The 12394-nt window shown below is 40.3% G+C and overlaps 1 protein-coding gene across 6 annotated transcripts in view; it reads left to right on the top strand.

Moving 5' to 3' along the window:
• Positions 1–313: 313 nt before the first annotated feature.
• Positions 314–12394, top strand: part of BIN1 (bridging integrator 1) — a 138674-nt gene continuing 126593 nt past the window's right edge. For 2 of the 6 annotated variants that reach the window (XM_056533352.1, XM_056533357.1), the window contains exon 1: positions 315–496. In XM_056533352.1, the coding sequence (XP_056389327.1) occupies positions 416–496 (81 nt within the window). In that variant the 5' untranslated portion in view covers positions 315–415. Of the gene's footprint in view, positions 497–12394 lie in introns of all 6 variants that reach the window. The other 4 variants (XM_056533358.1, XM_056533359.1, XM_056533353.1 and 1 more) reach the window with 3 other exon arrangements.

A 12394-nucleotide genomic window follows, 5' to 3' on the forward strand; every position in this document is an offset into this window, starting at 1 on the left:
CGCCTGCATACACCTCTCTGCACCGCCTGCATACACCTCTCTGCACCGCCTGCATACACCTCTCTGCACCGCCTGCATACACCTCTCTGCACCGCCTGCATACACCTCCCTGCACCGCCTGCATACACCTCTCTGCACCGCCTGCATACACCTCTCTGCACCGCCTGCATACACCTCCCTGCACCGCCTGCATACACCTCCCTGTACCGCCTGCATACACCTCTCTGCACTGCCTGCATACACCTCTCTGCCGTCCTCCAGCTCTGCCCCTTTAAGGAGTTGCTGGCTGCTGAGTGCACTGTCACTTTAAAAGGCTGATCCAGCAGCAGGAAGGGGGGTAGAGCCATTGTTTCTGCCTAAGGTTTTTTTCTCTCTCTGATCTGATTATTTTACCTCCAGTTAAAGGAAAGACAAGATGGCTGAGATGGGGAAGGGAGTCTCTGCAGGGAAGATAGCCAGCAATGTGCAGAAGAAGCTGACCCGGGCTCAGGAGAAGGTGAGGAGGCCATGGAGGCTGCGGTGACAGCTGTAGGAATCAATGGAACCCTGAGCCAGGGGTATATATGTATGTGGTGTATACTGCTCCCCTATACAGGGATATATGTATATGGTGTATACTGCTCCTCTATACAGGGATATATGGTGTATACTGCTCCTCTATACAGGGATATATGTATATGGTGTATACTGCTCCTCTATACAGGGATATATGTATATGGTGTATACTGCTCCTCTATACAGGGATATATGTATATGGTGTATACTGCTCCTCTATACAGGGATATATGTATGTGGTGTATACTGCTCCTCTATACAGGGATATATGTATATGTGGTGTATACTGCTCCTCTATACAGGGATATATATGTATATGTGGTGTATACTGCTCCTCTATACAGGGATATATGTATATGGTGTATACTGCTCCTCTATACAGGGATATATGTATGTGGTGTATACTGCTCCCCTATACAGGGATATATGGTGTATACTGCTCCTCTATACAGGGATATATGTATGTGGTGTATACTGCTCCTCTATACAGGGATATATGTATATGGTGTATACTGCTCCTCTATACAGGGATATATGTATGTGGTGTATACTGCTCCTCTATACAGGGATATATGTATGTGGTGTATACTGCTCCTCTATACAGGGATATATATGTATGTGGTGTATACTGCTCCTCTATACAGGGATATATATGTATGTGGTGTATACTGCTCCTCTATACAGGGATATATGTATATGGTGTATACTGCTCCCCTATACAGGGATATATGTATATGGTGTATACTGCTCCTCTATACAGGGATATATATGTATGTGGTGTATACTGCTCCTCTATACAGGGATATATGTATGTGGTGTATACTGCTCCTCTATACAGGGATATATGTATATGGTGTATACTGCTCCTCTATACAGGGATATATGTATGTGGTGTATACTGCTCCCCTATACAGGGATATATGTATGTGGTGTATACTGCTCCTCTATACAGGGATATATATGTATGTGGTGTATACTGCTCCTCTATACAGGGATATATGTATATGGTGTATACTGCTCCTCTATACAGGGATATATGTATATGGTGTATACTGCTCCTCTATACAGGGATATATGTATATGGTGTATACTGCTCCCCTATACAGGGATATATGTATATGGTGTATACTGCTCCTCTATACAGGGATATATGTGGTGTATACTGCTCCTCTATACAAGGATATATGTGTATGGTGTATACTGCTCCTCTATACAGGGATATATGGTGTATACTGCTCCTCTATACAGGGATATATATGTACGTGGTGTATACTGCTCCTCTATACAGGGATATATGTATATGTGGTGTATACTGCTCCCCTATACAGGGATATATGTATATGGTGTATACTGCTCCTCTATACAGGGATATATGGTGTATACTGCTCCCCTATACAGGGATATATGGTGTATACTGCTCCCCTATACAGGGATATATGGTGTATACTGCTCCTCTATACAGGGATATATGTATATGGTGTATACTGCTCCTCTATACAGGGATATATGTATGTGGTGTATACTGCTCCTCTATACAGGGATATATGTATATATGGTGTATACTGCTCCCCTATACAGGGATATATATGTATGTGGTGTATACTGCTCCTCTATACAGGGATATATATGTATGTGGTGTATACTGCTCCTATATACAGGGATATATATGTATGTGGTGTATACTGCTCCTCTATACAGGGATATATGGTGTATACTGCTCCCCTATACAGGGATATATGTATATGGTGTATACTGCTCCTCTATACAGGGATATATATGTATGTGATGTATACTGCTCCCCTATACAGGGATATATGTATATGTGGTGTATACTGCTCCCCTATACAGGGATATATGTATATGGTGTATACTGCTCCCTATACAGGGATATATGTATGTGGTGTATACTGCTCCCCTATACAGGGATATATGTATATGTGGTGTATACTGCTCCCCTATACAGGGATATATGTATGTGGTGTATACTGCTCCTCTATACAGGGATATATGTATATGGTGTATACTGCTCCTCTATACAGGGATATATGTATGTGGTGTATACTGCTCCTCTATACAGGGATATATGTATATGGTGTATACTGCTCCCCTATACAGGGATATATGTATATGGTGTATACTGCTCCTCTATACAGGGATATATGTGGTGTATACTGCTCCTCTATACAGGGATATATGTGGTGTATACTGCTCCTCTATACAGGGATATATGTGGTGTATACTGCTCCTCTATACAGGGATATATGTGGTGTATACTGCTCCTCTGTACAGGGATATATGTGTATGGTGTATACTGCTCCTCCTGACAGGGATATATGTATATGGTGTATACTGCTCCTCTATACAGGGATATATGTATATGTGGTGTATACTGCTCCTCTATACAGGGATATATGTATATGGTGTATACTGCTCCCCCATACAGGGATATATGTATATGTTGTATACTGCTCCCCTATACAGGGATATATGTATATGGTGTATACTGCTCCTCTATACAGGGATATATGTATATGGTGTATACTGCTCCCCTATACATGGATATACATGTATATGTGGTGTATACTGCTCCTCTATACAGGGATATATATGTATATGGTGTATACTGCTCCTCTATACAGGGATATATGTATATGTGGTGTATACTGCTCCTCTATACAGGGATATATGGTGTATACTGCTCCCCTATACAGGGATATATGTATATGTGGTGTATACTGCTCCCCTATACAGGGATATATGTATATGGTGTATACTGCTCCTCTATACAGGGATATATGTATATGGTGTATACTGCTCCTCTATACAGGGATATATGTGTATGGTGTATACTGCTCCTCTATACAGGGATATATGTATATGTGGTGTATACTGCTCCCCTATACAGGGATATATGTATATGGTGTATACTGCTCCCCCATACAGGGATATATGTATATGGTGTATACTGCTCCCCCATACAGGGATATATGTATATGGTGTATACTGCTCCCCCATACAGGGATATATGTATATGTGGTGTATACTGCTCCTCTATACAGGGATATATGTATATGGTGTATACTGCTCCTCTATACAGGGATATATGTATATGGTGTATACTGCTCCCCTATACAGGGATATATGTATATGGTGTATACTGCTCCTCTATACAGGGATATATGTGTATGGTGTATACTGCTCCTCTATACAGGGATATATGTATATGTGGTGTATACTGCTCCCCTATACAGGGATATATATGTATATGGTGTATACTGCTCCTCTATACAGGGATATAGGTGTATGGTGTATACTGCTCCCCTATACAGGGATATATGTGTATGGTGTATACTGCTCCTCTATACAGGGATATATGGTGTATACTGCTCCTCTATACAGGGATATATGTATATGGTGTATACTGCTCCCCCATACAGGGATATATGTATATGGTGTATACTGCTCCCCTATACAGGGATATATGTATATGGTGTATATTGCTCCTCTATGCAATGATATATGGTGTATACTGCTCCCCTATACAGGGATATATGTATATGGTGTATACTGCTCCCCTATACAGGGATATATGTATATGGTGTATACTGCTCCTCTATGCAGGGATATATGTATATGGTGTATACTGCTCCTCTATACAGGGATATATGTATATGGTGTATACTGCTCCTCTATACAGGGATATATGTATATGGTGTATACTGCTCCCCCAGACAGGGATATATGTATATATGGTGTATACTGCTCCCCCATACAGGGATATATGTATATGGTGTATACTGCTCCTCTATACAGGGATATATGTATATGGTGTATACTGCTCCTCTATACAGGGATATATATATATATATATGGTGTATACTGCTCCCCCATAAAGGGATATATGTGTATGGTGTATACTGCTCCCCCATACAGGGATATATATATATATATATATATATATATATATATATATATATATATATATATATATATATGGTGTATACTGCTCCCCTATACAGGGATATATGTATATGGTGTATACTACTCCCCCTGACAGGGATATATGTATCTGCACTGACAGCTGCTGCCTAGAGTGTCAGCTCTGTATATAAGGACAGGTCATGTACAGCTCTGTATAGGGTAATGTATAGCTCTGTATAGGGTAATGTATAGCTCTGTATATAAGGACAGGTAATGTATAGGGTAATGTATAGCTCTGTATATAAGGACAGGTAATGTATAGGGTAATGTATAGCTCTGTATAGGGTAGTGTATAGCTCTGTATAGGGTAGTGTATAGCTCTGTATAGGGTAGTGTATAGCTCTGTATAGGGTAGTGTATAGCTCTGTATAGGGTAGTGTATAGCTCTGTATAGGGTAGTGTATAGCTCTGTATAGGGTAATGTATAGCTCTGTATAGGGTAATGCATAGCTCTGTATAGGGTAATGCATAGCTCTGTATAGGGTAATGCATAGCTCTGTATAGGGTAATGTATAGCTCTGTATAGGGTAATGTATAGCTCTGTATAGGGTGATGTATAGCTCTGTATAGCTCTGTATAGGGTGATGTATAGCTCTGTATAGTTTAATGTATAGCTCTGTATAGGGTAATGTATAGCTCTGTATAGGGTGATGTATAGCTCTGTATAGGGTAATGTATAGGGTGATGTATAGCTCTGTATAGGGTAATGTATAGGGTAATGTATAGCTCTGTATAGGGTAATGTATAGGGTAATGTATAGCTCTGTATAGGGTAATGTATAGGGTAATGTATAGCTCTGTATAGGGTAATGTATAGGGTAATGTATAGCTCTGTATAGGGTAATGTATAGGGTAATGTATAGCTCTGTATAGGGTAATGTATAGCTCTGTATAGGGTAATGTATAGCTCTGTATAGGGTAATGTATAGGGTGATGTATAGCTCTGTATATAAGGACAGGTAATGTATAGTGTAATGTATAGCTCTGTATAGTGTAATGTATAGCTCTGTATATAAGGACAGGTAATGCATAGCTCTGTATAGGGTAATGTATAGGGTAATGTATAGCTCTGAATAGGGTAATGTATAGGGTAATGCATAGCTCTGTATAGGGTAATGTATAGGGTAATGTATAATGTAATGCATAGCTCTGTATAGGGTAATGCATAGCTCTGAATAGGGTAATGTATAGGGTAATGTATAGCTCTGAATAGGGTAATGTATAGGGTAATGCATAGCTCTGTATAGGGTAATGTATAGGGTGATGTATAGCTCTGTGTATAAGGACAGGTAATGTATAGGGTAATGCATAGCTCTGTATAGGGTAATGTATAGGGTGATGTATAGCTCTGTGTATAAGGACAGGTAATGTATAGGGTAATGTATAGCTCTGTATAGGGTGATGTATAGGGTAATGCATAGCTCTGTATAGGGTAATGTATAGGGTAATGTATAGCTCTGTATAGAGTAATGTATAGCTCTGTATAGGGTAATGAATAGCTCTGTATAGGGTAATGCATAGCTCTGTATAGGGTAATGCATAGCTCTGTATAGGGTAATGTATAGCTCTGTATAGGGTAATGTATAGCTCTGTATAGGGTAATGTATAGCTCTGTATAGGGTAATGCATAGCTCTGTATAGGGTAATGTATAGGGTAATGTATAGCTCTGTATAGGGTAATGTATAGCTCTGTATAGGGTAATGTATAGGGTAATGCATAGCTCTGTATAGGGTAATGTATAGGGTAATGTATAGCTCTGTATAGGGTAATGTATAGCTCTGTATAGGGTAATGAATAGCTCTGTATAGGGTAATGCATAGCTCTGTATAGGGTAATGTATAGCTCTGTATAGGGTAATGTATAGCTCTGTATAGGGTAATGCATAGCTCTGTATAGGGTAATGTATAGGGTAATGTATAGCTCTGTATAGGGTAATGTATAGCTCTGTATAGGGTAATGTATAGGGTAGTGTATAGCTCTGTATAGGGTAATGCATAGCTCTGTATAGGGTAATGAATAGCTCTGTATAGGGTAATGCATAGCTCTGTATAGGGTAATGCATAGCTCTGTATAGGGTAATGTATAGCTCTGAATAGGGTAATGTATAGGGTAATGCATAGCTCTGTATAGGGTAATGTATAGGGTAATGTATAATGTAATGCATAGCTCTGTATAGGGTAATGTATAGCTCTGTATAGGGTAATGTATAGGGTGATGTATAGCTCTGTATATAAGGACAGGTAATGTATAGGGTAATGTATAGCTCTGTATAGGGTGATGTATAGGGTAATGCATAGCTCTGTATAGGGTAATGTATAGGGTAATGTATAGCTCTGTATAGGGTAATGTATAGCTCTGTATAGGGTAATGAATAGCTCTGTATAGGGTAATGCATAGCTCTGAATAGGGTAATGCATAGCTCTGTATAGGGTAATGCATAGCTCTGAATAGGGTAATGTATAGGGTGATGTATAGCTCTGTATAGGGTAATGTATAGGGTGATGTATAGCTCTGTATATAAGGACAGGTAATGTATAGCTCTGTATAGGGTGTATAGGGTAATGCATAGCTCTGTATAGGGTAATGTATAATGTAATGCATAGCTCTGAATAGGGTAATGTATAGCTCTGAATAGGGTAATGTATAGCTCTGAATAGGGTAATGTATAGCTCTGAATAGGGTAATGTATAGCTCTGTATAGGGTAATGTATAGGGTAATGCATAGCTCTGTATAGGGTAATGTATAGCTCTGTATAGGGTAATGTATAGCTCTGTATAGGGTAATGCATAGCTCTGTATAGGGTAATGTATAGCTCTGTATAGGGTAATGTATAATGTAATGCACAGCTCTGTATAGGGTAATGTATAGGGTAATGTATAGCTCTGTATAGGGTAATGTATAGCTCTGAATAGGGTAATGTATAGGGTAATGTATAGCTCTGTATAGGGTAATGTATAGGGTAATGCATAGCTCTGTATAGGGTAATGTATAGGGTAATGCATAGCTCTGTATAGGGTAATGTATAGGGTAATGCATAGCTCTGTATAGGGTAATGTATAGGGTAATGCATAGCTCTGTGTAGGGTAATGTATAGTGTAATGCATAGCTCTGTATAGGGTAATGTATAGTGTAATGCATAGCTCTGAATAGGGTAATGTATAGGGTAATGCATAGCTCTGTATAGGGTAATGCATAGCTCTGTATAGGGTAATGCATAGCTCTGTATAGGGTAATGCATAGCTCTGTATAGGGTAATGCATAGCTCTGAATAGGGTAATGTATAGGGTAATGCATAGCTCTGTATAGGGTAATGTATAGGGTAATGCATAGCTCTGTATAGGGTAATGTATAGGGTAATGCATAGCTCTGTATAGGGTAATGTATAGGGTAATGCATAGCTCTGTATAGGGTAATGTATAGTGTAATGCATAGCTCTGTATAGGGTAATGTATAGTGTAATGCATAGCTCTGAATAGGGTAATGTATAGGGTAATGCATAGCTCTGTATAGGGTAATGCATAGCTCTGTATAGGGTAATGCATAGCTCTGAATAGGGTAATGTATAGGGTAATGCATAGCTCTGAATAGGGTAATGTATAGGGTAATGCATAGCTCTGTATAGGGTAATGCATAGCTCTGAATAGGGTAATGTATAGGGTAATGCATAGCTCTGTATAGGGTAATGCATAGCTCTGAATAGGGTAATATATAGTGTAATGCATAGCTCTGTATAGGGTAATGCATAGCTCTGAATAGGGTAATGTATAGGGTAATGCATAGCTCTGTATAGGGTAATGCATAGCTCTGAATAGGGTAATGTATAGTGTAATGCATAGCTCTGTATAGGGTAATGTATAGTGTAATGCATAGCTCTGTATAGGGTAATGTATAGTGTAATGCATAGCTCTGAATAGGGTAATGTATAGGGTAATGCATAGCTCTGTATAGGGTAATGCATAGCTCTGTATAGGGTAATGCATAGCTCTGTATAGGGTAATGCATAGCTCTGTATAGGGTAATGCATAGCTCTGAATAGGGTAATGTATAGGGTAATGCATAGCTCTGTATAGGGTAATGTATAGGGTAATGTATAGCTCTGTATAGGGTAATGTATAGCTCTGTATAGGGTAATGTATAGGGTAATGCATAGCTCTGTATAGGGTAATGTATAGGGTAATGCATAGCTCTGTATAGGGTAATGCATAGCTCTGTATAGGGTAATGTATAGTGTAATGCATAGCTCTGAATAGGGTAATGCATAGCTCTGTATAGGGTAATGCATAGCTCTGTATAGGGTAATGCATAGCTCTGAATAGGGTAATGTATAGGGTAATGCATAGCTCTGAATAGGGTAATGTATAGGGTAATGCATAGCTCTGTATAGGGTAATGCATAGCTCTGAATAGGGTAATGTATAGGGTAATGCATAGCTCTGTATAGGATAATGTATAGTGTAATGCATAGCTCTGTATAGGGTGATGTATAGCTCTGTATAGGGTAATGTATAGGGTAATGTATAGCTCTGTATAGGGTAATGTATAGGGTAATGTATAGGGTAATGTATAGCTCTGTATAGGATAATGTATAGCTCTGTATAGGGTAATGTATAGGGTAATGTATAGCTCTGTATAGGGTAATGTATAGCTCTGTATAGGATAATGTATAGCTCTGTATAGGGTAATGTATAGCTCTGTATAGGGTAATGCATAGCTCTGAATAGGGTAATGTATAGGGTAATGTATAGCTCTGTATAGTTTAATGTATAGCTCTGAATAGGGTAATGTATAGCTCTGAATAGGGTAATGCATAGCTCTGTATAGGGTAATGCATAGCTCTGTATAGGGTAATGTATAGGATAATGTATAGCTCTGTATAGGGTAATGTATAGCTCTGTATAGGATAATGTATAGCTCTGTATAGGGTAATGTATAGCTCTGTATAGGGTAATGCATAGCTCTGAATAGGGTAATGTATAGGGTAATGTATAGCTCTGTATAGGGTAATGCATAGCTCTGTATAGGGTAATGTATAGTGTAATGCATAGCTCTGAATAGGGTAATGTATAGGGTAATGTATAGCTCTGTATAGGGTAATGCATAGCTCTGAATAGGGTAATGTATAGGGTAATGTATAGCTCTGTATAGGGTAATGTATAGCTCTGTATAGGGTAATGTATAATGTAATGCACAGCTCTGTATAGGGTAATGTATAGTGTAATGCATAGCTCTGTATAGGGTAATGTATAATGTAATGCACAGCTCTGTATAGCAGTACCTTGCACCCATAGAGCCCGCAGCATGGGGTGACTGGGTGCAGAATGTCCGCCCTGCATTGTTATATGAAGCAGATCTGCAGACAAGTCCTTTACTCCGATGTTATGTAAGGGATCTGCAGGTATTAGCTGTAATCCTCTCCCTCCTGGGCCTGGGAGACAATTGTAATGTGGGGAAGGATGTGGAGCTGGGACATTGGCTGGAGATGAAAGTGACAGATCTGCTGGGCCTAGATACGTTGCTCCATCCCGATACGTTGCTCCATCCCGATACGTTGCTCCATCCCGATACGTTGCTCCATCCCGATACGTTGCTCCATCCCGATACGTTGCTCTATCCCGATACGTTGCTCCATCCCGATACGTTGCTCCATCCCGATACGTTGCTCCATCCCGATACGTTGCTCCATCCCGATGCGTTGCTCCATCCCGATGCGTTGCTCCATCCCGATGCGTTGCTCCATCCCGATGCGTTGAAGATTCTTTGTTGTGTAAATAAAAGCTACAATAATCCTTTCCTGCCGGGGGATGGGAGAATTGACTGGATTCCTCTGATCTGTCTGGGATCCTCCAGGGTAATGATGGGGTCCTGGGGTAATAACAGGGTGCTGGGGGCATCTATAATGTCACATGATGTCAGGGTGGTCTCATTATAAGCTTATTATTATACAGTTATAATGTGTCTGTCATGAGGATTTATTTTTGGCACTAGGCAGGTTTCATGCTGCAAAGGGGTCTAATCCCTCCCACATGGGGCATGCTGGGAGTTGTAGTTTTGCAATAGCTTATGAGCCGCATGTGAGGAAAAAGTGCTGTATCCCAATGTCTATATTCAGCCCCTGCATGATGTGTCACAGCTATAGTATATAACCCTAATGCAGTGTTTCCCAACCAGGGTGCCTCCAGCTGTTCCAAAACTACAACTCCCAGCATGCCCGGACAGCCTTCGGCTGTCCGGGCATGCTGGGAGTTATAGTTTTGCAACAGCTGGAGGCACCTTGGTTGGGAAACACTGCCCTAGGGCCCGGTATATGGAGGGATGAGAAGTGTTTGGTGGAAGCAAAGGTCACTGCTGATTCTGGAAAGGCCGATTATTTCAGATATTTTCTAGCTGTTTATTATATTGAATGTTATGATGGTGATAACGCGTCCGTGTTGGTGGCAGAACCGATCTGTGCACATAACATTGCTATATATATATATATATATATATATATATATATATATATATATATATATATATACCCATATGATGGCCCGAAGGTGCCCTGTGTGATATATATGTATATACAGTATATAATGTCACATGGAGGTGCCGTATGGGCCCATAGTAGTATATAGGTTGTGCCCCCTGTCTCTATCCCACTCCCAGAATAGCGCAATACCTTGAATGGCGGCTCAGCCATTTGGCTGCCATATAGAGGTCAGAGGTCACTGTTGGTATTTGGAGAAGTGAACTATTTCAGTTATTACAGAACTTTACTATAGACCTGATGGTATATACATTGCGGGTGTATACAGCCCCGGGTCCCAGACCTTGATTGATTTGTGACTACAAGTAGATCAGAGGTCACAGCTGAGATGGATCCCATTCAGGACACCTGGTGCCGGATCTATATTTAACTCATGAGTCCCTGGTTTACGTAAATTGAGTTTCATGTGGAGGAAACCGTCCCCGAAAGTGACAAATGCTTCATGTGCTGATCTCTACATTAGAAGTGTCCTACATGGAGGGTCCCAGAAGGTTCAGCCCCTCCCCCAAACCAAATACGATAGATAGATAGAGAGATGGATATGAGATAGATATTAGATAGATGGATATGGGATAGATGGATAGATATGAGAGAGAGAGATATGAGATGGATGGATATGAGATATAGATAGATATGAGATATGGATGGATATGAGATGGATGGATATGGGATGGATGGATATCAGATAGATGGATGGATGGATATGAGATAGATAGATACATAGATAGATGTTTTCTTTTATTTTTAGGAATTCCCCCACAATGCACCATTTGTAGTTATTTGTTATCCGCCAATACATAGCCTTAGATCTCCACTCATTTAGTATTCCAAGTCTTGACCACGGGAGGACACACAAGTGAACACTCGATTGTTTCTGTCGCCCTTTGCTGCTATTATTACAAGGGAAATGTGTGGGGGACAGGTGGGATTGGGGGTTTCTCTAGGGGACAAGAACGCCAAATGGCCGTAAAGTGTTTTTGAGAGACATAAATGCTGTGGTCTGATGTTTGCTGGGAGTCAATAGGGAAATATGAAATGTTCAACCTACTTGGCGTTTTTTCATTGCTCTTTGGCGTTTTGTGCTCAGCGGTAGTTTCCTAAATTCACAGCATCCTAAGACATATATATATAATTTTTTTATTAAAGGGTTACTCCGCCCCTAGACATCTTATCCCCGTCTGATTGTGGGGATCTTGGCTGCAGCACCCCTGTCATCTGCTGCATGGAGAAAGCTTCGCTCCGTGCCTGATGACCGGTGTAATGCAGCGGCTGAAATACGGTGACATCACAGCCCTGGACTATTATGATGTCACGTCCTGCCCCGGACCCTCA

This window comes from Hyla sarda, chromosome 8 (genome assembly GCF_029499605.1).
Source record: "Hyla sarda isolate aHylSar1 chromosome 8, aHylSar1.hap1, whole genome shotgun sequence".
Classification (NCBI taxonomy): Eukaryota; Metazoa; Chordata; class Amphibia; order Anura; family Hylidae; genus Hyla; species Hyla sarda.